The sequence below is a fragment of the Haliotis rubra genome, unplaced genomic scaffold (genome assembly GCF_003918875.1).
Source record: "Haliotis rubra isolate DU_JTF1 unplaced genomic scaffold, ASM391887v1 Scf155, whole genome shotgun sequence".
NCBI lineage: Eukaryota > Metazoa > Mollusca > Gastropoda > Lepetellida > Haliotidae > Haliotis > Haliotis rubra.
In genome coordinates, this window is record NW_025765503.1 from 673,945 (window position 1) to 700,947 (window position 27,003).

Consider the following 27,003-nt stretch of genomic DNA (forward strand, 5'->3'; position numbering starts at 1 on the left):
CCTGTGTGTCTTGGATCAGATTGTCACATACATATATTAGGTGTCATCATAACCTGTTTGTAATGGATCACATGGTCTGATCCGTTTATTGAGTGTTATCATAACCTGTGTAATGGGTGGGGTGGTCAGATACATATACTGTGTGTTTTATCGTAACCTTTGTGTAATGGATCATACAGAAAGAAACCAGTAATATTTTAACAGTCTGAGTCAGCACATGGTTCAGATCAATATGAACACTGGATATTGATAAGCAAATTTGTATATCACACTGTACCAGATGTGTCCAGTTTGACTTTCAATGTTGAATTATTTTGTTTATTTAAAAATCAACAAAAGAACGCTAAAATATGGTACTTGTTGGTCCGGTATAGTGGAAAACTTATCTGGTCGGGAAGTGATTTTTACATGTGCCACTGTACGCATGGTATCTCAGTGGGCTACACTATAAAACCAGCAATTTTAAAGTTATTTCCACCCGATGCACGCTTGACAGAAAGAAACCAGTAATATTGTAACAATGTGTATTCAAGCATTAAGTAATAACATAAAGTGACCATCTCTTTCAGCATGGCAAAGGACTTACAGGAGATGCCATCCACAGTGTGCCATCCACAGCGTACTTGCACAGCGATGCAAGAAACGGGGTGTCCACCCATCTCTCATCAAGAACAAGAACCAAGTTCGATTTTTCTACTATCGTACATGCCATAAGATCAGCAAATTCATTCAGACCACAAATGGTATGTTCATGTTGTCATTCATATCACAAATACTATTTCATGACTTGGTTGATGTTGCAATGTATGTTGTTTGAGATTACACTTTTTCAGTAAGTTACTTTTTTTTGTTGAGTCCCATTGGGGATTTGAACCCACAGTCTCAGAGTGAGGCACATAATTGCTAACACACAAAGTTAGCGATCTAACCCACCAGCCATTGCAGCTTGGTAGAAGCCACGCAGACTGAATGGGTTTGATTGCTGAAAGTGGAAGTGTAATTCCAGAATTAACATACATTCCATGCGGCCACTACCTAAACGGCATTGAGTGTTCATGGTTGATATTTCCTAGTAATACAAGTGATGAATGCTACAAGTAGATTTCCTCAAATCAGGATGTGTTTGGGTTTGGAAACTGTTGAACCTTTCTTGGATTAATTTCGAATGTGTCGCTGCTTTTTAGCTATTTAAATATAATGCAATATGACCTTGATTTGACAGGTTTTCATTACCCCTGGTATGTTTTAGTTGCTAATCAAAATAATAATTACATTCTGACTGGGCTGTCATTCATATGACACTGATGATTCCCTACTCTCTTCTAGGCTAGATTGTGTACAGAATACTGTGTTATAGCTGGGATATTGCTGTCCATGCTGCCTTTTGCCCTTCTGTTTAGTCTGATCAAAATTCTTTTGTGTTGCAGATGTGAAGAAAGATACTCAGGAGTTGTATGCTCTCATCAATTACGGCATTCTTAGAGAAACCATTAAGAGCCGTAAGTCAATTACTTTGATAGCACTTTGCATTGAATTTTTAACTGCTACAGAAATACACTGTATTGTGTTTACAGCTATCTTTCACTCACTGTGACATATATTATATCATTTTTTTATTCCTAAACTGTGAACTAGAAGTTCTTCCAATGGAATGGTTACTGACCATAGCTTCAAAAGGAATATGACCTGTGAAGATCCGGGTTTGAATTGGTCTTCAGCAACCCATGTTGTTGTAAGAGTCGACTAATGGGATCAGATGGCCCATGCTCACTGGCTTGGTTGAGACATGTCATTGTATCCCAGTTGCATAGATCAATGCTCATGCTGTTGATCACGGGGTTGTCTGGTCCAGACTCAATTATTTAGAGACTGTAGCCATATCAATGTACCTGGAACCGATTCGAGAAATTAGTCCAGTCCTTCACAGAACTTTATATCGCTTCGATCACGGATGGTGGTGGTTTGACGGCGGGTGTGTCTCGTCTTCATCATCAGGCGAGTCGTCATTGTGACAGGTCCTTGGACCAAGCAATGACTTCGATGATGTCGGCATCAGATGAAGGGGCACATGTTTCAATGTTGTCGCCGACACTTACATAGTCGGCCAAAAGTCACATCACCGGTACACAGACATGTAATCTGGCTAGGGGATGTCATCTTCATCGTCAGATTCACATGGGCGTTAAGGAGATGCGGCTTCTGTTAGAGCGTAATCCAGCGTGGTAGTAGCAGTTGGAGATTGTTACTGGCTTTACTTTCTGCCAAGCATGTCGTAATATCGCGATGGCATCAAGCACTGTGATACACATTGTTTACTGTCGTTGATGGCTTCTATGTAACGGTCAAGAGCTGCATTCCTGTAGTGGACCTTCAGATTATTGATGACACCTTGGTCATTGGCTGCGTTTTTAGAAGTTGTGTTAGGTGGAAGGAACACAAGAGTAATGTTTGTGAGACCTGTGACTGTCGGGTGAGCAGGGCAGTTGTCTAAAATGAGAGCAATATTCTTCTTCCGTCTAATCATTTGTTTATCTAATGATTTTACCCAATCACTAAAATAAACCAGGCGTCATCCAGGCAGACTTGTTGTTACAATATGAAGTCGGCAGAGATTTGACGTTCTTAAAACAGCAGCTTAACGAATTTCCTATCACTAATAGGGGCACCTTATCAGTTCCAGTCTGATTAGCACAGACAAGCACAGTTAAAGCGTTCCTTTGATTTTACCACCGTGACATTCTTGACACCTCTGAACTCAAGAGTTTTGTTAGGCAAAAGACGGTAGAACATTGCTGTCTCATCAGCATTGTAAATCGCAATCTGGCTCAAACTTCTGTAACACTTGTTGTAAGGATTTTGCCCAGTCATTCATAGCTTGGAGAATCATTATCTACAGATTTTGATTCCCCACAAACAACTTTGAAAAGAATGTCATTTCTCTCTTTAAACCCGATTCAGCCATCCGGGTACTGGCAACAAAAATCTGTTATACCAAGTTGTGTTGCTAGTTCTATTGTTTTTCGGCATAGACATGGACCATTAATTGGGACATTTTGGTCCCAGCTATCTTGAACCATTTGATAGTAGTAAGCCTCAAGTTCAGGAAACTTAGCCTCCTTTAACCTACAACGCTTTTGCACCTGACTGTAACATGGATTCTTTAATCTTATCTGCCATTTTCAACCAGAGTAGAAAGAGTGTTAGGGCTGAATTTCAAACTCTCAGCTTAATTTCACTCTTGGATTTGGTACCTGCCTCCACTGCAGTGATGGCTGCAAACTTCTTGTCAATAGTGTGCACTTTTAGAATCGCGCTTCCGTTTTGGAGTTGATGTTTCGATCGGTTTATCCCCAGATTGCTGGGAACATTGTAATCCTAGCTGGAATATTGCTGAGTGCGGTGTTAAACAACAAACCAGGGACCAAATCAAAAGGAATAAACATTTGTGGCCTTGTTATTGTTATGCTGAATGAGCGACCTATTCAGTTGTGTCAAATAGAGGCATGTTATAGTGATATGAAATGCTGAGTCGCGGCGTTAAACAGCAAAGATAATTAAGCATATTTGGGTATTCTCATGAATCGTTAAGCTGTGCTGATCTTACCTGGATGGGTTTTTGCTGGTTCAACCTGTATGGATTCAGGGTTAGAATTCAGTACCTAGGCTTGTTGTCTAGGTGACTGTTGAACTTGCCTGTCAGCGTTCCCCGACAATGGGAATCAAATCAACCACTGGGTTGTCTGGTCCAGTCTTTAATATTTATAGAGCTGGACTATTGCTGAGTGTGGCATTAAACAACAAACATATCATTTACTTAGGTATGTTAGGTCTTTCCTTGAAGGTCACATAACAGAATCTGAATGTACTTAGGAAGGCTGTATCTTCATCATGTTTAACATTGTCATTTTGGGGTGTCTGTTTGTAAATGAGAGTTTCATCAAAGGAATATATGTTTTCTTGATGGGGATGGTTTTACATTGAGATTTTGAAGAGCTAAAGCAAATAAAGCCAAACTGTTTTGGAAAGGCTACAATTTGATTGGCTGCAGAACCCACTCGTTCATCAATTAGATTGGGCAGGCCATTTGTTGATCATAGTTTAGCTGACTCAACCTTCTATGACAGTGTTGTCTATCTTCACAGGGAGAAAATGATCTGATATTAAGTGTGAAGACAATGGACAGTACTAATTAGTCTTCCTCTGTTGTCCACAAATTATGTTAAGGATGTTAGTTCTTGTGTGACCCATTGACAGTGTTGAGATATCATTGACTTGGATGTCTGTGGCCAGCTTGGCTAGTTTTAATAGTGATAAACCTCAAACATTATATTGTAAATTTTGAATTCATTAAACATGACTAACATGCAGATGTTTTTCTGATGATAAATTTGTATTTTATTTATGAATGGAACAAAGTCAGAAAATAATGATTCCTGTCACAATATTAGTTGAAAAGTAAGATTATACTGTTTAGACCAGTTAATAAAGCATTGTGCCACTTGCATTACAGGTCTAAATGAGAAGACAGCTCTAAAGCTTTATGAGCTTATACACAAAGGGTAAGTACACTGCCAGACAGATGTTTATAATTTAATTTGTTTATTGTTGTCAATGTAAATATTTCATTCCTAACTTGATTTTGCCTGACAGCAGTGCTGCTTAGTAGTCCAAGGGAGACAACTCTTGTTTCAGAAAATACAATGCCAAGACATTTGTGGTTGTCAAGCACTACAGTAGGACACATTCATAGCTGATATGTATGTTTAAATGAAGAATCTGGAACATTAGTGAAGTGTTTCATATTTGTTACCAGAGATACAGGAAATACCTTTTCACTGATATTTTCCTCTGTACAAAGATGAGAGTGATAGTTCAAGATGTATACCAGATTATCTGCCCCTGTCTGACCCTAATGAATTTGCTGTTGGATGAAAGGTCCACAACTTAATCATTAAGTAAATTTTATTTTATTACATTTGATAAACACATTTCTGTTATTATTTTGATGCAATTTAGATATAAGAGGGTCATTTTAATCATGATTTGATGATAAGCAATTTGTTCCATTTCTTCCGAGAAATTCTTTGATTTACATTTTATTAATTTTTGGCCACTGGTAAGGTAGGGATATATTTACTCCTGAAGGTCAATAGTATCTAAACATAGATCTGATGTCATTGGAGAGAAAGAGTGACAATTGAGGTGTTACTGTTTGTCAGAAACACAATTCGACGGCAGAGATTAATAAGTTACAGAGAGAATTTTACTTACCAAGTGATAGGTATTGGTGTATCTGTGCCCATGGATCACTTGTACTGTGGGAAACTGTCTATGGAGTGTGTAGATCAGCCTGAATTTCGTCCGTTTGCCTGTTTCAGGTAGGTTGAGACTGGAATGTTAATCCAGTGGGTGGTCATGTTTGATGATGGATATAGTCGGCTGTTAGCTGTTCATAGTATGCTACTCAGTGATAGTAGTCAGCTCTGTCAACCTGTGGGTGGGGATGCATTCTCTAAATGTTTGGGTTTTGTTGTTTTATTGGTGTTCAGTTATCTAATGTTGGTGAATATTATCAGTAAAAATATTGATGACAGGGCATATTTACTTCAGGGGAGACAACTCTGGTTCATGTATGTCTGTAAAATTACTAATTATAATGCTTAATTTGTGCCATTTCTAAAATATACTGGGAGATATATTTAGTGAATTTGAAATTATAAATTTCAGTATATCACATTGCCACATTTTATTTTTAATGTAAATGTGGCATATTTTTGTTCTACTTAAAGAAAATTATTTTTGTAGTTTTGTTTGACTTTTTTACACATGAGTTTTATTTACTTCATATAATTTGTTGTACATCATGATAGTCAAATGAGAAAAAATATTTGGGGATTTCTTTACCATTTTTATTTTTGGTTGACAAACATTTTTATTACAAGTTTGACTGCTGGGACTCATGGGATCATTAACAAGGGAGGTTACTCTTCTTTGACTATGTGGCACTTGATTTTTCACTGCCATGTATGAGTTTGACAGAGTTTTTTCATGATATTTTCACATATATCTGAGTTTTTGTTTTATTTCTTTTCAGTGTGACAAATGTTAGAATCAAAGGAAAGAACAAAAAGTAAGTTTACAGTTTATATAAACACATTTTGATGCCTTTTATGGTTTTCTCTTATTTTGGGACTGCCTCCGTGGTGTAGTAGGTTAGTGTCTCCTCCTGGAAAGCGGAAGGTCACGGGTTCAATCCCCAACCTCGTCATACGAAAAGACATTAATATGGTACTTGTTGGTCCCTGCCTGGCATGGTTTAGTCTCTATCCGCCTACATCTCAATTCGCCTTCATCCCATTTCACATACAAAAACAATGTAGGCTAATTGGGTTTAGAAAATGCACCCCTACTCTTAAAATGAACCTGACTCCCCGGTCAGTGCCATACTAAGTTTGATCAACTGTTGTTATAAGGATATGTAGTTGAGTTAAGAGGATTAGTGCATCCACTAAGAAGTTAAGACAGGGTTAAAATATAATGAAAGGGATTAATACACAAGTTAAATTGTAAAAGCAGTGATGAGATGTAGTTAATTTCCTCGACGTGGCTGGTCACCTTATCAAGTTGAAGTGAGAATGGACATCCGCACAAGTAAACTTCCTTACACTAATGTGATATGTTGCGATATGATGTGAATATCATTGTGATTGAAAATGACAAATAACAGAATAAATAAATAACAGACAAATAACTGAAATCAATTCTCTGTCCTTTTGTCTTTTTGTCCTTCAACTACTTCAGCTAGAAGAGTCCACTTTTAGATCATAGGGGTGCAACTAATTTACCATTGCGTAATCAACAGTCAACAGACCATAAAATGTTGTTTTAAGAATGTAGGCGAATTGGAATGTAGGCGAAATGAGAACATGCCCCTGGTGCTCGGCATTAATGGGTACAACAAGGACTGGTCGGCTCGGAGTCAGTATAAAGTGTCTGTGTGGGTATTCATGCTTCACTGCGGCATGGTATCTCACTGGGCTAGCACTATGAAACCAACTTAAGTCTGGGCTAGTACAAGCCACCACACATACACACGCATGCATATCGTTATATGAGCGAAATATTCTCAAGCACGATGTTAAACCCAATTTCATTTCACCGCACCATTTATTTTGGACATATTCTCCTATTTTGGAGGTATGTCGTTACAAATCTGTTATGACATCCCAGAAGTGTTCTTGATATTACTGTTCATTACATTCCTCTATTTTACAGGATTCGGACACCAGCATGTAATGCTTTGAAAAAATTGAACAACTGTGATGGTATGTATAGCTTTTTTAATGTTATGGTTCATCTTTCTATGTTAAGTCTTATTTATGATGTAATAAACAAGGGTTCAAATATTGATCAGATTGATTGATGCCCTCAGTACCATGGAGTTGTTGAAGATACTTTAAAAGATGTTCCATCAGGATTTTGAATAGAAATATAGGTCCCCATCAACCAATGCTAGTTGTATGTGGCGAATAAAGGGATTGGGTGGTCAGTCTCAGTTAATTGGATTATTCATGAAATACAAGTAATTTTTACTCAGCTTACACATAAGCTATGACAACAGGAATTTTAAAATTTTCATTTTGGAATTCAGACAGGGGCAGATATTTAGCCCCTGAACTGGTTTAGATAACAGGGTCCGCTAATTATGGGATGAAAGCCCAAAGTGATGGCGCCACATACAGACCGCCTCCATATAGCTGGAGTATTGCTGAGTGAGGCGTTAAACTAAACTCACTCACTACAAGCCTGAGTGATCATTAGAGTACAGTTATAGGAAGTTAAGGATTCTGTTGAAAATATGAAGTCTTTCAGTATTTAGTCTGACCAATCAGGCTTTCACTTTGTTACCAGGAAAATATTTCACTTTCAGAACCGAAAGAAGAGCCACCCTTGCAGCCAGTTCCAGATAAGATCACAGTGGAGCTGGTTCCAAGAACCAATGATGCATGGGCACATGTCCAGTCTGTAGCCCACAACCCAAGGGTCCGGTTCAAGCTGGCTGGGGATCGAAGTGTTGGATCCATTGTTGGATATCTCACACGCAAGTGGAAGGAGCACAGAGCCAAACTTGTATCCTTACAGTGTTCTGATTGATGAGTCTGTGAAGTGGAAACACACCCATTACATGTGAATGGGTAGAGGATTGTGTCAGAAACTGTAGGGTCCAGGAATCCTTTTTGTTTAGAATAAGGCACGGACATTGTGCTGTGTTGTTTGTGCAGGGCTTCGGATTGACAGGAAAACCTGTTGGTACCTACCCTTTGGTATGTGTATTTAGTTTGGGTAGTATCATTGTCAATGTGTCTGCTCGTCATGCCGAAGATAGGGTTAGATTCCCTTTATGAATACAATGTGTGAAACCCATTCCTGGTGTCCCCGACCGTGATGTTGCTGGAATATATCTAAAAGCGATGTAAAACCATACTCGCTCTCTTTAAGGCAAACTGGGATTATTTCTAGGTAAGCCTTATCAGACTCACAAAATCATAAGATGTGCTCCTGTTTTCACCCACAAAGAGGTGGGACCCCACAAAAACAAGAAGAGCCAACAGAATGTCTAACTATGTTCCCATGGGGTTTACAGAACAGGTCACTGCTGTATCATATGCAGGTGAAACCCACCACCTACTTTCAGATTCAAGAAATTGGTATGAATCATGATGCGGACAAATATGTCTATATTTGTAAAAAATATCACTTTATAGCATACTTGTCCTGACTTCTGTGATGAAGTACCAGGTACAGGGCTCTGTTACGCCTGTGCAGAACATAGGTGCATTTTGGTGAGATGGTTTTCTATTCTTTTGGAACAAAGTTTCCTTTGCAGTCAGGGGGAAAAAAGAGACAGGCTTTTACTGTGATATTTATGGAGTTAGATCTCCATTTTTGAACCACAGAACAGATTGAAATTTGTTAAGAGAAAAAAAATAAATTAACCCTATACTTGCCTTTGTTTGCCACAATTTCTGTGGCTACCAAATCATGATGTGATTCGGAGGAACATACATTATCACAGGTTGATTTGATTTCGTTAGAAATGATGTGTTCAACCTTGACTGTGATCAGAAAGAGTCTGTGAGCAGCACGGAGGAGGTGCAGATGAAGATGCTGACAGTGTTTCCCCCTGCAGACATCACTCTCAAGCCTGTCCACGTCACTCCCTACACTGCACCTAAAGTAGATGTCACCTTCGCTAGCTATAAAGAAAACATCATGGGTAAGTGAACTTGCATCAGTGTTCCCCTTAGTCTTTGTTATTGATTGAATGTTGATGTTTATGCCACTGTGAACACCATACAGTTATTTTGTGGTTAGATATTAAATTTTCCTCTTCACTCAAAGGTCATCAACGCAGAGATACCTTTGTCTGTCCTGAATTGACTGCGTCATACCAAAAGACGTTAAAATATGGTATTTGTTGGTCCCTGCCTGGCGCTCGGCATTAATGGGTACAACAAGGACTGGTCGGCTCGGAGTCAGTATAATGTGTCTGAGTGGGGTATCCATGCTTCACTGCGGCATGGTATTTTAGTGGGCTAGCACTATAAAACCAGCTTTAGTCTGGGCTAGTACAAGCAGCCGCACATACATATACATACACGCATGCACGTCGTCATATGAGCGAAATATTCTCAAGCACGACGTTAAACCCAATTTCACCTCACCTCACCTCACCTGAATTGACTGGCCTCATATTAGCAGCAGACACATGTTGATTTATCATGTATCATGTAGAACCATGTATTACAGTACAGTCTGTAAATAATAAGTTATATTGAGAAGGCTTGTCGATGACATGAACAGTTAGCTGCCTCTTCAAGGTACAATGTCTTGTCCCCAAGTCAAATATCCAGTTTTCTTGGTTCTTTTAAAGGGGGTGGGGACCTGTCCTACCCTGGAATACCCAAAGGACAGTTATTAGCATGTTGTCATGTCCTCAGATCTCATATATTGTAGCCACCATATCCCCATTTCCATTGGATCCTACAAAGATCATGGGATTCTTGGGACCAATTGAACCTTGGGATATCCAAGGATATTGATGCTAATGTTCATGTTCATAGCATGAAAAATGGTCCACCTCACGGGTTATGGTCATGTCCTCAAGTAATACATATTGTAAACACTATGTCCCCAGCTCTGTTGGGTCTTCAGAAGGTCATAAGGTACTGGGGACCTATTCTTCTGTTGGTGACATGATTTCTTATGTTTGTTGGTTCTGTTTTATCTCAGGCTCCCCCAGCACATCAGGCAGCAAAACCTCCAAGAAATCCAACTCGGTGGAAGAAACAGTGAAGCTGAACAGCGACAATTCCTCCGAGGCTGAAGCTGCATCCAGCACACCACCTAAACTTGCCAAAGTTACATCTGAATCTAAACCTGTAGAAGTCAAGGAGGACCCCTCCCATCCAGTAAGCTCCACCCCTGAGATCAGTCTGTTGATCGGGGATGACAATGCTATATTTCCGGACAAACCTCTGTTCTATGACCTCGACCCACTGCCGTCGAGTAAACTGTCCCTTTCTGCCCCCTCCATGTCTGTCCACACAGAACATCGGACCGACGGGGTGCAGAAGCACGTGGAGGGAGGCGGCAACGACAACGCCAACCATGCCACATGCAAGAACAGTGATGCTGGGAACGCGAGTGTTGACAGTCAGGACAGTGAGGACGCGTCCAAGGAGATAGTGGCCATGGCCAAGACGGGGTGGACTGTTGAAAGTGGTCGGACCATCACCCTGGCCCAGTTGTACCTGATGTGTGGGCAGGAGGAGACTGTGAAGCTGGAGTATGAGTGGTGTGAAACCAAAACCAAGGAAAACACGCACTACACTTCAACTCTCACCAACATGCTGCGACGCTTGGCTCATATTGCTACAGTCGAGTTCAGGGATCCTTCGAGAGTTAAGCCAGTAAGTCTTTTCAATTCAGTGGTTCGATTGCTGTATATTTTTCAGATTAAATTCATGGATAAATATAACACACTTGTAACAACCTGATGGATATGGCATCTTTGTGGGCCTGTCTGTCCTTTGTCAATGACAATGTTTGTGTGTATGATGAACAGTTAATCTTGGAGCTGCTCTTGTGTCACCTTTGAGCTTATCAAAGTTCCATGAATGAAATGTATATTTTCATAATAATATGTTTATAACATGCATTAATTACATTATGTATGAGAAGAATATACTTAGTACATATGATAAAAGGCACACCTTTCTTATCCATGATTCAAGTGATGTGTTAACATGACATGATCCTAGATGTGTGACAGTGAAAGCCTAATGAATTACGGTTATAACAATAGTGTGTGAAGTAGCCACTGGCCCACTAGCCCGTGGCAAGTAAAAATCCAGTCAGGCCAGTAAATCTCCACAATTGGGCCAGTAAATCTCCACAATCACTGGCCTGACTGGCTAGTGAATTGTCATGGGGTCATTTCTTAAATATATCTCTCTCCGATTTGTTAAGTTATAATACACTTTTAAATCATGCAAGATTATGGCCTGCTTGTTTGAACATTTTGCCACAATTGTTGAGACATTATTATCCCCGCCATGAAGTGGGAGGGGGATATTGGTTTGAGCTCCGTCCATGCATTCGTCCGAGATGATGGGGACAGATTTTCTCAAAAACCGTTACAGATAAGAAAACCAAATTTGGTATGTGTTTTCAGGACATTCCTTGATGAGTTCGAAAACGGAAACCGTGTTACAATTGTTACTGAGTTGTGATTTGGAGTGAAATCCCCGACAGATTTACAATTTGTTACAGAGTTGTGGCCCTTGTCATGCGTTTCTTGACTTAAACCTTTAGACTCGGGAATAATATGAGATAGTACAGAGTATCCCCAATGGGGACAGATTTTCTCAGAAACCGTTATAGACAGGGAAACCAAATCTAGTATGTGTTTTCAGGGCATGAATGTATAGTGGTGGAGTTAAAACACGGGAACCAAATTGGAACAGAACACTGTGGCGGGGGATATTGATGACCATGTCTTCTTGTTTCTTCTTTATTATCAGCATCAGTAGTAGTATTTCTACAAGGCCTTTAGACTCAGGGAATAATATGAGATAGTATACTGGATTAGTTGTTCACCAAATTCTTTTCTGGATTCGTTGATATTGACCGTAATAGCATACTGGATTAGTAAAAAAAATATAAGTAATGGCATTACTGGATTAGATACATATGTTTAAATGGCATTCTTGATGGCAGCCTGTACAACAGAAATAGCATGTGGATTTGTTGAATGTGTAGAAATATATCCAGTGTTTATGATAGAAATGGCATGCTGCAACTTTCAGACCACCGACTCCATGGCCAGAAAGAGTGTGTTGTGTTCTGTGTGTGGCGCGGTGGCGGAGAGGTCGAAGAAGGAGAAGTCACGGAGTGCCAAGTCAAAATTAGGGAAGGATGACCGGTTTCAGGTGGAAGATAACAGGCAAGGAAGTGATAGGTGCAGTGCAGCGAGAGGGGAGAAGAGTTTTGCCGACTCTGAGGGTCAAGACGAGGCTGTGAAGGCTGAAATGTTGGGCACCCAAATCAAGCATCCGACACAGCAGATAGTGATGTCTAAACCAGTAAGTCTTTATATGTTTATATTCGGGGTGTCGCGATACGCGAATGTATCGATGCATCGATACATTTTTACTGACGATACGATACGCGATACATGCTTGCGTGTATCGATTCCTATTTTAAAACTTTATCGATTCAAATTTTTATGCTATATCCATCTCCTTCAAAGTCTTGCTGGTAAAATTATACGAGATCGCTCCGATAAATAGATGTAGCTAGCTTTACTTAAAAAATAGGTTGGAAACTAACAGCTTTTGTGATTGGCAAGACTATTTTGATGGACCAATCAGCGAGCACGTACGTTGCCGGTAAGGTAATGCTATGAAAAGGCGCGAAAATTATGTGTCGCGATACGTATCGTATCCTGACCTTAAAATCGTGATACATATCGTATCGTGAGATTGGTGTATCGTGACACCCCTAGTTTATATGTTTGTGGTTGAGGTTCTGTAGTGTTCGAAGTTTGCTGGCAAGTTTGGCCTGGTAAACGAAAATCTTTTGTTTACTACACGTTGCCTGACCATTTGCTTATAAGATCCATTACATTTCAGTTAATACCCAACTCCAGTGACGGTGTATTCCGCGTGCCTGTTGGGGTCCCCCTCGTCCGCTACCCTCATCCTGGAGTCAACCAGGTCATACAGTCCCTGCAACAGAAGGTCAGTACCGAGGCTTGGCAGGGATTTATCTGTGCCTGCTCAGGGGCAGATAATCAACCAACAGTGAATGCCTATCAGAATTGCCGAATTGGAATTTCCAATTTTTTTGCTATTCCAGTTAACTATGTCTTTAAAAAAGTGGCTTGTATTTCTTTGATCAATTTGAATAAAATATTATTTTTTACCCCAAACATTGAAATTTTTAGTAAGGTTCTAACTTCACACTGAAACAAGAAGTCTGTGATCGAGAAACACTAGATTGAAAATTTCTTTGGCCTTGAAATGTATTTTCTTTGTAAGCAATTAAGTTGCTGGTAATTCTTCAGGACACATTTGCAAGGTTAACAATCTACTAAATGCTTGACCTGTTTAAAAAGATTGAACTAAGGAATCATGAGATCTCTCATTTAGACATAATGGAATCAATAACAGTACAATCTTCAGGTGTGGAGTAACAGTGTGACGCATCTTGTATTAGACTTGTGTAATGCTTGGAAAGTTTAGATGCTACTTCCATGAAGGTACTATTACATCATGATTGGTATCAAGTGTTTATGATGGAAACTTCAGCAGTTCCAAAAGCTTTGCATGATATTTCGACGCTATGTATGGTATTTACCAGAATACTGTCAATATTTAAAGAAGTTTCATTTACTGATTATATATTCCATTTCAGCAATCTAATTTTTTGATGCCAAAGAGAAGAAAAATGGTTCGGCAAAAGCCATTAATAGTGCAAAGAACTTTATTACCAAAAGCTCCAAGTGGACAGATTGTCACAATACTGCCTTCAAATCCGACTCAGCTCACTACAAATATAATCAGCCCTCAAGCCTTGAGTCGAAGTCCACAGGCATTAACACCACAGACCTTTTCACCAGTCAGTCTCAACTCACCAATTAACGATGACAATCGTCCCATGGAAACCCAAGTGATTACTAGTCAGAACATCACCTCTCTTGGTGCAGGTAAACGGATCTGGATTTGTTGTTTATTGAGTTTGTGTTGTGTTTGGATGAAGAGAAGCTTGTCCTGAGTTTGATTTGATCATCAGAAGTGTTGGTAGAGCTATGAATGTGGTTAGTCTTTGGTAAAGTTACAATGCTTGAAGTGGTACAGGTGCTTAGTGAAAGTGTCCTGGGTCCCTATACACACATCTTCGATAGTCTCCAGGGTATACGTTCTGATAATCTCCATTATACCCTGGATGCAGCTATGGCTCGCCCGTGATATTATTACCTACCTTCGCTGGCTTTTTATCCAATCAGGTGTCTACGCTGGGAAGTTGAGCGTACCTATCACAACTCACTTTCGCTTTTTAAATTATCTAACCGATTAAACTTGTCAACACAATAATATATTGTTGCAGATACTCTGAAAGAAGGAGTTCTTGCACATGTTTTAAGGTTTCAGACCTGTCAATTTGTCTGTATGTTTTCCCCCCAAATCTGAGTCTCACTGCGAACAAACTTTTGCGGCTGCGACCACTATCTTTGTTGACACTGGCAAGCTCGGTTGTAACGGCGGCTTATCTGATTGGCTACTGTGAGAATGTGGGGCCACCAAAGGGATGTAATAAAAGCATTGGGCTGAGACGTAGATGCATCCAGGTTATAGTGGAGATTTATCGGAACGTATACCCTAGAGATTATCGAGGATGCTATACACAAAGAGTTCGTAAAGTTACCACCTAACTCTATTCTTTGTCATAGGCTTACGAATGACATAGTGCTTCGAACGTTTTGTGGATAGGACCCCTGATCATATTAACTGATGAGCACTTGGGACTTCTTTTGAAGAGCAGTCTTAGAACTAACTGTTGTAAGCCTGTGCTGATTGGTTGGTTGGTTGGTTGGTGTTTAACGCCGCACCCAGCAATATTCCAGCTTTATGGCGTCTGTTTGTAAATAATCAAGTCTGGGCCAGAAATCGAGTGAGTCATTGAAACTAATTGTTCCTAGAATGCCAAGAAACTGATTTGTTTTTTCCAAGAAAATTATTGTGTTCTTCTGGGAAACTGATAATGGTTTTGTTCCTCTTCTCCCAGGAACAGGCCAGTCCCCTGTGATGTCTACTGGTCAGCCTCTGAATGTCCCCCTCTCGGTCAACACAGACATCACAGCCACTACGGTAGGTGTTCATTTTGTATACAGAGATCCATGCTGCTTTCAGGGAGAAACTTGACAACTGGGGTTGTCTTGTGGAGCTGGTTTTGAGTGTTAAACAGCATTGGTATTATGATCCAATTAGCTGATGTCCAATTAGAGATGTGACAAGGAAGTGGTATGAGGTTGATGTGGATCTGAGTGTTGAATAAATGTGGGTGGTAGACATGGAACAAATGTGTTGGGTAGATGTTGAGCTTTATGTTGGGTAGACAAGTAACTGAAAACTTTGATAGATGTTTAGCCATATTTTGGATAGATGTTGAGCAAAATGAAGGGTAGATGTGAAATATTATGAAGGATAGCTATCATATGAATGATGTGGGAAAGGTATGTTGGATAGACATGGGTGGAGGTGATACATAAAGTAGACAAGATGTATCAGATGGCGATGGAGCTGATATGTTTAGTACACATGGGGATGAAAGTTTGGGCAGACTTTGAACTTATATGTTGGATGGAGGTGGGTCAAGACTAGAGTAAGTGAGTGAGTTTAGTTTTACGCCACTTCTAGCAATATTCCAGCAGTATCACGGCAGGGACACCAGAAATGGGCTTCACACATTGTGGTGAATCGAACCCAGGTCTTCGGCGTGACGAGTGAATGCTTAACCCCACCGCCCAGCTTGAGTAGATGTTGAACTGGCTAGCTATTCTCGAAATGTTCGTAGCCCTATGAACTTCTTAAGCCATTTCTTAACACATGGCCTACGTTTCTTAACACATTGGCTATGAACAAAGTTAAGAATTCTAAAGGGTACGAACGTTTTGAGAATAAGGGCCCAGATGTTTAGGTAGATGTGGAACTGATATGTTGTATCTGTTCTGACTGTACATATCCTGTTTTGTGTTCTGTAGCCGGGGCTGCTGCTCGGTACATCTGCAGGTTCGGCTGTACCAGCATGCTCCACCTCCAGCAGTCAGATGGCTGGCAAGAGGGTTGGCGGGGGCAGCAGTGACCTCAGTATCTCCCCACCCAACCTGTCCTCCCTCCTGGACATGTCGCTCTCCTGTCCCCCTCCAGGTGAGTTCACAAGCCCAGTGGTACACACTTCTGGGTAGCACCTTTTGAAATCTCACTTTATTTGCATCTTACCCAAAACTGTAGGTTGATGGTTGATTTTGAATTTGCTTATCTTATATTTTTGTTTTATGAAATTTTCCATTTTTTTGTGTTTGCCTTGTAATGGTTGTGGTAGAAATGTAATGAGGATCCAAATTTTAGTTCTCTGTTTACCAAGTAAATTAGTAATTAAATTATGATACACAAGTATGATGACATCATAAATCAAGAACAACCTGTGCATTGCTTGAGATGTGTATGTGACGTTGCAGGTAATGTGATGGCTGACAAGCTGCTGGACATGGCACTGGTGAACTCCAATTCCAGCTTCACAGGTACTTCATTGGAATTTATCTCAGATCCTGCTAGGACCCCAGAAACATATTGGTGACCTGCCTATCTCATCATTCACTTACAACGCTGATGTTTTCAGAATGTTTGTGGTGTGATATGTTGGAAAATAGTTGTAGCTCTATGTGAGCATCTCTGTTGAAGCTACCTGTGAAGGTCCGGGTTAGAATGAACCTTCAGTAACGCATGCTTGTCGTAAGAGGCAACTAACGGGATCGGGTGGTCAGGCTCGCTGACTTGGTTGACACATGTCATCGGTTCCCAATTAGCGCAGATCGATGCTCATGCTGTTGATCACTGGATTGTCTGGTGCAGACTCGATTATTTACAGACCACTGCCATATAGCTGGAATATTGCTGAGTGTGGTGTAAAACTAAACTCACTCACTCACTCTGTTGAAGCTGAGGCAAGTCTGTTAACAAGTTGTTACTATCTAGATGTTATTACACTTTCTGATTTGGTTCTGAAAATAATATTGATTCTATCTTTGTTTCAGCCCTGCTGGACTCAGCCTCGCCCAAATGTGGAGGAGGTGATGCTCCAGCATTCCGCTCAGTTGACGAGAGTAGTCGACTGATCACACCCCCCCACAGCCCCAGCCACCTGGGGCCGGGGGCCGACACACAGTGGCTCAATGGAGAGGTCCGTATACCACACACACTTGGGTGGATGCCAGTCAACTTATCATACTAACACAAGCCACTTGGATGTGGGTTTTTGACTGTAGTCAAATTCGATTTACTTCAGTTAAATCCACATGTAACCTAGCTCTGTAATGAAGCAATAGCAAGCTCTCAATTGCAATAAGGGTTTATCTCAGAAATAAAAACAACTGGGAATAACGTGGTTATTCAGAAAAAATCACATGTGACAAATGACCCGTGAAGGTCCGGGTTAGAATGAACCTTCAGTAACCCATGCTTGTCGTAAGAGGCAACTAACGGGATCGGGTGGTCAGGCTCGCTGGCTTGGTTGACACATGTCATCGGTTCCCAATTGTGCAGATAGATGCTCATGCTGTTGATGACTGGATTGTCTGGTCCAGACTAGATTATTTACAGACCACCGCCATATGGCTGGAATATTGCTGAGTGCGGCGTAAAACTAAACTCACTCAAGGGGATCTGTCATCTCAGATACTACAGCTTCTTAAATGCTACTTAAAGATGTACTGAGCAATTTGCTGAGAGATAGTACTAGCGATGTATTGTTCTATTTTTCAGGTGGCTGACATGTCTCTGACCAGCTTCCTCATATCCCCAGCTAAGAAGTCTGACTCACAAACATCACAGCCTCCAACATCCAACGCTCCTCATTTCCCCTCATCCATTTTCAGTGAGAACTCACAGGAGTCCATAGTATCAAAGCTTGATGTGAGTTGTGTTTTTGACTTCCTCTCATGCTTGGTGACACTATCTAGTATTGTGCTATGGCTTTGTTAATGTCAGATTTTAGGGAACCAATGAATAAGACATGGGCAAGAAGCTCAGCATGCCAGAGTGTTTTCTGAGAAAGGTTATGGGTCACATTTATGTGTATGTATTGTGATACAGTGCAGCCTTTGAAATTCATGCTTGTTTGCTTGTCTCAGAGATGACTGAATTGATTTAGGACAAGTAAAGGTTCAATGGTAGCGATTTTGGAGAAAGAATTCTGAATATATTTTTACGGTATACAATTACGCAAGTCACCGGTGATTTATTTGAGTGAGCACTGGAAAAAGCTTTCAGAAGCTTAGCGTGTGATCTTAGTGTGTTAATTGTGTATATTGTGTGTTATTGACGATGAAGTTGCACAAAGTTTTTCTGAATGCATGTCATAGTCCGTATGAAAGTGAAACAAAATGGCAGAGCCGACCACGCGCTCACCCCAAAATTGCACCTTTGGTGCTCAGGCCTGGCTTTCCGTTTAACTTAGATTCAGGGTTGGCTTCTCTGTAGCAGTCTTCATTGACAAGAAGCATTACAAGACTGGAACCCATTATCAGTGCTTTAATTTTTCTGTAAAATGGAACTGAAAGTATATGTAATGGTACTTAGCATTTTTGTATTTGGAGACTTTCAACAGCCAAATGATAAAGTCTTACAACTTTGTTGTGGATATATTATTCAGACTGCTTTTTCTGAGCTCTGTGGCATCTACACTATGAGGTACTCTTTGAGGACTAAGTATTTTCTACAGGGGTATAAATTCAAATTTTCAAAACAAGATGTGAGGGAAATGAAACCAAAATGTTTTGGAAAGCTGATTTCTGATTGGCTTAAGAGTCCATGCATCCATTGTCAAAGGTCAGTGTCAGGTGAGGGATTGTAGGCTGTGACCTTCAATGTTGGTGTCCTTGACACAGGGGATATTGTATTGGAGCAAATAATTTAATTTTTGAGATTATTCCTTGCATGATCAGGGGCGGTGGGGTAGCCTAATGGTTAAAGCGTTGGCTTGTCACGCCGAAGATCGGGATCATGGGTACAATGTGTGAAGCCCATTTCTGGTGTCCCCCGCCGTGATGTTGCTGGAATATTGCTAAAAGAGGCGTAAAACAAAAATCAGTCAGTCAGTCCTTGCATGATCAAACACCTGGATACTTGCATGCCCATTTGCCCACCACCTATAATCTATGAACTCAGTGATATGTTTGTGCTTCCAGGTGGATACGACCCTTCAGGTGATGATGAATGAAAACAGTATGGATTACGTGAGCAAGTTTGAATCTCTGGCAGCACACATCGCAGGTTCATCACTACCAAAGCATAAAGATGCCAAGCATTGATCTGTATAGACCAGGACAACAGCCTTGATCCACCACTTGTACTTCAGTGTCCAGAAGCACACAGTTGACTTGTACACTACCACAGACTCAATACACCCAAGTCATGAGGACTTCGACCCCATACACTGAAGGGCTAGTCATCTCCATTGCTTTACTGATCACAGACAACTGGAAACAGTATTTGTAATTACCCACACTCCTCCATCAGCCAGTACTTGCTTGAGGTCAGATCATGTCACAAATCACCCACATTCTTCTTGGAGTTAAGCCTGATTCAAGACTTCCAACACATGACACATATGGTTAAAATGGAGCTGATTGCATAACTTGGATTTGATTCTTCAAATGCTCATACTGTCATTAGGAATGTTTCAGTCTAGGTTTCTGATTGCAGATCATACACTTCTTTCTTACCTATGAAAACTACTATAAGGTAGATAAATTATTGATAAAAACTTGGATAATCTGACATGAAATTTGTTTTTTTATTATGACTGGTTACCAAAGGTTAGAGGAATATTGCAAAGATTATAATGTGGATGGGGTATTGAGATGCTCTAATGTAATGAGGAGCGGTGGGGTAGCCTAGTGGTTAAAGCGTTGGCTCGTCACGCCGAAGACCCGGGTTCGAATCCCCACATGGGTACATTATGTGAAGCCCATTTCTGGTGTCCCCCGCCGTGATGTTGCTGGAATATTGCTGAAAGCGGCGTAAAACCAAACTCAGTCAGTCAGTCTAGTGTAATGAAAGATGAATCAAGAGGATAGCTGAGCCTCATGGTTTAGGGATGTTTCAGAAGCTGGTTTTCAACACAAAGTGTTGAGCTGGGTTGAGAGTTAATATTCATTTGTCAATATTAATAATCCCCGAAAACATTGTGCTACTTTTTAGTAATGTTTGAACTTAAGAGAACTGAAATCTGCTTAGTTTGAATGGGCCATATGAACAATTTTCTTCTTTATCCTGATCAGTTTAGAATGCCTTCAATTGATATCATTACAGTTTATTCATGGATCCTTAGCCAGTGACAATAACCGGAAATCCTATCACTATGAAAGCAACATGCTCAAGGGATTTGTGTTTCTCAGCACCAATTCTTTCCACCTTTTTTCACTGCCATCATTCTCCATCCGATATTGGGCTTTAAACAAATATTCATGAAGTTCAAGCTTCTCTTCATCAGTCAAACAGCCTTGTTGAAATTACTTAAAGGGGAAAAGGGTTCTTCCGTCCCACAATATTCCACTTAACATTAACAAAAGACTGCTCCATGCGTAGCCAGTGTATTATGTAGGGGAGACGTCACTCGAATCTGCTGATTTCAGAAGTGGTATCAACAAATACTTCCGTTATTGTTGTGTCTACTTCTGGAATCAAGAGACTAGAAGATTTCTCTAACTTGAACCATGGTATGGTTGACATATAATTTCTCTGTATGTTTGCATATCGATTTGTAGTTTTGTCAGTTTTTCAGTTTCTAAATTACATGCTTAGAATGGCCAGTGAATTTCTTCCTCTGAATCAGCTGCAACAAAAATAATGATTTTAGTAGGGATGTCACGATACATAAGTTTCATGAATCAATATGTATCACGATACCCATGTCATGATTCGATACGTATCACGATACCTATTTCCGCGGCATTATTGCGTAAATTTAGTTACATTTTAAATATTAATTTTCATATTTTATAATTGTCCATGAAGAGATCAACATTTTTGATTCTCAGAGATTAAAAGTTCTAATTTCCCATCTTTGTGCATGAAAAATAATCATTTATAACTCTCATAACATAAAAAACATGATACAATTGCAAAATGTAAATGATACATAAACATACTTAAACCGATACTTTCAAAACTAAATATCGATACAGTTTTGAATGTATCGATAATTGTATTGTCTTAGTAAAAAGTATCGATGCATAGATGTATTGATGTATCATTGCATCCCTAGATTTTAGTGCTTCAGGAACTGATCCTTGAATTTGATATAATGGAATCCCTCATTCTTTACTTGGTGTTTCGCTTACAAAAAATAGTTTCTGCTTCCAGGTCAGCTGTTCATGAGAAGTAATAACTTGATAAAAAGAACTTTTGTTACGTGTTTGCACGACATATATTCTTTGTCAATAAGCCAAAATGATGGTGAAGACAAAGAAGGTTTTAAAATGTCATGGTTGAGCTAAATTCCTTGCAAAAGGATGGGACAGGCTCATTTGTTAAAACAATCAAACCAGATTCATGTGTAGAATCCAAGACCATTGTAGAATTGTTTATGCTTCTCAGTAAAAGGCAATAATTTCTTATCAGATTTATGTAATCCAGACATTTACAAGAACATTTGTATCAAAGGTACAAGAAAATTATTTTTGTGTTATGAGTTTGATGTTGAAAACATTTGTACTGACACCATTTTGTTTTTCTGCTTTATACACACATTTGACCAAACAAATCAAATGGGCCACCTCGATACATTGATGTGTCAAAGGCTGTGACATAAGAATCAACTATTTTCATTTTTAGCTTTATTTGTAGTTTTATGTTATTACTTTTTATGTTCTCGGAGAATTTTTAAACATCCAGATCAATAAATATATTAAATCTTATAGAATTCAACGATGTAGCTTCATCCTAAAGGTATATTTATCATCTTCACAGTGGTAGTCATGAACAAAGGCAGGGTTGTGAGCGTGTCAAGGTTATCCTAGTTACTGTCATTGTCTTGAAGGGAAAACATAATGTATTATATTCCAGATAGAAGTGTTGTAGAGCAAAGATTACTTAACATCAGTGCTTGAGATTATGAGAGGACCCAGTACATTGACCATGGTCAGGTGATTAACTGCACTTGTTACAGTTTTAAGGTTTGGATTTTAGAGTTGAGGAACCAGTGGGGTAGCTTAAACACAAAAAGCGTTTGCAGGTGATTAACTCGCCATGCTGGGTTCGATTCCCCACATGGGTACAATTTGTGAAGCCCATTTCTGGTGTCCCCGCTGTGATATTGCTGGAATATTGCTAAAAATGCTGTAAAACCATACTCAGTTTTAGAGTTGAAGACTCATAAGATTTTATGAATTGGGAGGAGCTCAGCATTGGCAACCAGTGGGTATTGATAGCAGCCCTGATGGTTTAATGGGATAACCAACTTAGAGGAATAACGAACCATGTACTTGAAGTGACAGTATTACTGCTTGAAGATCATGGTGTACTCTGCAGTTTGTGTAATTATGAAGGAAGAGAGTTTTATGGATGTTAACTTCTTTATTATGCAGGAACACATTTGAAGTATATCAATGAAGGAGTAAGGATATACTCCGAAATGCCATTCAAAGACCTGTTATTATGAAGATGCAGTATACACACACAAACAACCCCCCAGAACAACACAAACATGCATATATATACTGAATTGTCGCTTCTGTGGGCTAGGAACTGGCATTGAAATCCATAAGCGTTTCCTGTCAATGACGGGTGTGATATATATCTATATATATGTATACAGTAGTTAAGTTAATTATCATGAAATGTTCACTAGAGTGTTCATGTCTGTAAATATGGAACGTTTGTACAAAGTACATGTAACAATATGACCAGATTGTAGCCTGCTGTAGTTGACAGTGAAATCTTGATTTCTCTTGCCGAGATCTCCATGCTTTACCTTGTTTCTCCAAACTGCACACTAGATGTCCACTACATGGTGCTAAGTTGTTCAGATAGTCATCCTCAGTGTCAACAGCCAGGTACGTTTCATGTCACGATGAAGACATCATATGTAACTCCTCATTAGTCGACAGCAGTTCAAAAGTTTCATGTTGAATAAAAGAGGCTTTTTCACGTTTTCGGTTTGGGATTATTAAGTCTGCAAGTTTTCCATTCAGCAATTACAGTGTAACAGATAATAGCTCATGTGATAAATCTAAAATTAAAGACTTCATGTACAACTAAAAGTTCAGTGGGGTGGATTTGCTTCTCAGAGGAATTGCCTAGTGGTCAAAGCGTTGGCTCGTCACGCCGAAGACCCGGGTTCGAATCCCCACATGGGTACATTGTGTGAAGCCCATTTCTGGTGTCCCCCGCCATGATGTTGCTGGAATATTGCTGAAAGCGGCGTAAAACCAAACTCAGTCAGTCAGTCTCAGAGGAATTTCTATGATAGTCATGTTAATGATTGCCTCTGTGTGTGTGTGTGTGTGTGCATGTGCGTGTGTGCATGTGCGTGTGCATGTCTGTTTCTCTCCTCTTTTATCCAACATAAAACTTTAGAACTGCTTCTTCACATGTTATAATATGCATATTACGAGGAATCCAAGTAGCACTACGAAAGGCTTTACCATAGATTCGTATATTTGTAATCATCATCACGACTAATTTTCTCTGAGCACATCATCCCAGCATACTCATTGTGATTGTGTATAAAGCCAGTATTGATGTCACCTTGCCCACCAGACTACTGTCTGTCTCGTTACTCTGCTCTATTGCAGGTTATATATGCACTGTATGGCACAATGTGTAAACCTGCACGCTCCCAGGATGCTGTGTCCATGTTTACATTATAGTCTGTATCTAAGCATTAAAAGCTCATAACACTGGATTCATATCATATTGCAACTTATAAACATTGCCCTGCACAGTGTTGACATCCATATGCCATATTACAGTGTAATGCAGGGTGTGATTTTTCTTTTCTTTTGGTCTCCCTTGCATCTTGTGCAGGCTCCAGTTAACATCTGATAAACTGAGTTCTCCAAATGCTTCATGGGTGGAAATATGATTTAGTGTTAAAATTGCTAGCTGCATTTACACTTCAGCATCGGTATGACAGGTTTGGCAACCCATGCTTGTGTGAGAGGGATCACATGTGTAGGCCAAATAAAAAATATGTTGCGGTTCGATTACACCTCTTTTAGGAAGGATTATTTTAACATTTTTTACAATAAAGTACAAACTAATAACACATTTATCAATGTGTAATTACTTTCTCTATCAGAATGAGCCATCATGTCTCTATCATAATGGTTCCGTCGGTTCCAGGAAAAAGCAACGGTATCCAAAAGCTTATTTTATTCATACTGCTTTAAAAATAGGGTCATCACCAGATTTCAATGTTTGGGTGGGTAATCGGAACCACAACATTTTTTCTTTTATGCCTAATTCGATGTTCATGATGTCAATCAACATCACTACAAATGTAATTATATTTCTGTTTGTTTATATGTAGTATTCTTGGTATATTTGAAGATAGTGATGTTTACTAATACAGTTAAGTTGCCCAAACTGATTTTAACCTGCACCATGGAAGTGTTGTCAATGAAAAGTCACACCCTGCAATGGCGTCCTGATACTCATGTGTTGAAGCTTGTACATTGCATATATGAACATTATATAGTATTTGCACATATACTGTACTGGACAGTGTATAAGTACATATATCATCATGCCCAGTGTGAAAGGGCCTATGCTCAACATTGGAACTATATCACAGTTGGTATAAAGCAGATACACCATTACAGTGGTACAATATGTTGTAAATTGGGTTTGCATATGTACCATTTTGCATTGTGTAAATTGGGTTTGCACATGTACCATTTTGCATTGTGTAAATTCTGTTTGCACATGTACCATTTTGCATTGTGTAAATTGGGTATGCATATGCACCATTTTGCATTATGTAAATAGGGTATGCACACGTACCATTTTGCATTGTGTAAATTGGGTATGCATATGTACCATTTTGCATTGTGTAAATTGGGTATTCATATGTACCATTTTGCATTGTGTAAATTGGGTATGCATATGTACCATTTTGCATTGTGTAAATTGGGTATTCATATGCACCATTTTGCATTGTGTAAATTCTGTTTGCACATGCACCATTTTGCATTATGTAAATAGGGTATGCATATGTACCATTTTGCATTGTGTAAATTGGGTATGCATATGTACCATTTTGCATTGTGTAAATTGGGTATTCATATGTACCATTTTGCATTGTGTAAATTGGGTATTCATATGCACCATTTTGCATTGTGTAAATAGGGTATGCATATGCACCATTTTGCATTGTGTTAATTGGATATGCATACATACTGTTGCATGGTGTTAGCATGTGCAAATTGCATATCTAATGTGCAGATACATCTCATTTTGCTTTGTGTGCAAGTATGTTTATACCATGGCTTGGTTTGAGAATGTACACAATGCATTTGTGCATAAGGACCATTGCATAGTGTGCAAACATGTAACACTCTTAGTATACAATCAAAGTTGACACCACAAGCTTGCACCTGATATTGACCAGTGTATTACTCCAGTATAACCACCAGTATTAATGCCTATATGTTGTGTATTATCAGCTGCACTTTATCCAAGGACAGGAGCAACATAAGGCCATTATTCTATTATTTGTTGGATCACAGATTTTTCCTGCCATAATGAAATGTTGGTGTTGAGAATATAAACAAAAAGTCAAGTCCATGGCACAATCAAAGATTTTGTATGTTCATGTTCTGTAAGTGTACACGATGTTGGCTTTTCTCAACTGCCCCGTTAATCATCTCTGTTTTGAGGGCAAGAGATTTACGTTTTGTTGATGCACTGCTAAAAATACCAAGAATTCCAGAATATTTGTGCATGTGTAAGAGGTAAAAAACATTTGTTAGATTATTATTTCCTGTTATGGTCAGATTTGGATTGGTAGATCCTTGATTGAACAATTAAAAGAAATCTTGGCCTGACTTTGGAGATGAAAGGGTTGAATAGTTCTCTCGTGCCACATCTTGTCTTAAAGTAAAACTGAAATTGACCATGCCACTGGCAGAGAAGTATTAGAACAATACAGCCGAGATGAGCTGACCATGGATTGTTGCTCGCACTGTTAACCACTGGTTTGTCACTTCCAAGTTGTGTTACTATTTGGTTGCACAACATAAGCCTGGCTCTCATTATCCCATGCATTATTCGAGATTTAAAATTCTACTTAATTTCTAAAGATCTTTTGTTTGCATTTTTTTGCTCTTGTCCTTTTTTTAAAAACTTTTGTTAAACCTTTCTGTGGTGACAGCATCATGTTGTCTAGCAGGTTATTGTTCTGTTTTGTAAAAATATGGTCACCCTCATCTTTCCACGTTATTGTAATGTTCTCATTTATACTTAGGGTTGATCAGGTAGTGGTTTAAGATCCAAAGATCCAGGTTTAATTCCTCTCATGGGTACAATGTGTGAAGCCCGTTTCTGGTGTCATGGATGATATTGCTTGAATATTGCTAAAAGCGACATAAAACCATTCTCACTGACTCATTCCTACTTCAAGGCAGCTTCAACAGATGTATAGTGTTTAGATCCT

The 27,003-nt window shown here is 39.4% G+C and overlaps 1 protein-coding gene across 1 annotated transcript; it reads left to right on the plus strand.

Moving 5' to 3' along the window:
* The first annotated feature begins 112 nt into the window (after positions 1–112).
* On the plus strand, positions 113–20,120 carry LOC124270791 (protein cramped-like). The gene is made up of 18 exons (XM_046705831.1): positions 113–116; positions 570–743; positions 1,428–1,499; positions 4,511–4,559; positions 6,095–6,130; positions 7,276–7,325; positions 7,931–8,130; positions 9,127–9,277; positions 10,294–10,973; positions 12,372–12,647; positions 13,197–13,304; positions 13,981–14,272; positions 15,352–15,434; positions 16,328–16,493; positions 16,805–16,867; positions 17,381–17,526; positions 18,108–18,257; positions 19,532–20,120. The coding sequence occupies exons 1-18, from the start codon at positions 113–115 to the stop codon at positions 19,652–19,654; spliced, it is 2,823 nt and encodes a 940-aa protein (XP_046561787.1). The 3' UTR covers positions 19,655–20,120.
* Positions 20,121–27,003: the final 6,883 nt, after the last annotated feature.

What these genes read in the sequence shown, in the direction of transcription:
- LOC124270791 (XM_046705831.1), top strand. An exon ending in ATTCATTCAGACCACAAATG is followed by an intron (nt 744 to 1,427) that starts GTATGTTCATGT and finishes TTTGTGTTGCAG; the next exon opens with ATGTGAAGAAAGATACTCAG. An exon ending in AGATAGTGATGTCTAAACCA is followed by an intron (nt 12,648 to 13,196) that starts GTAAGTCTTTAT and finishes ATTACATTTCAG; the next exon opens with TTAATACCCAACTCCAGTGA.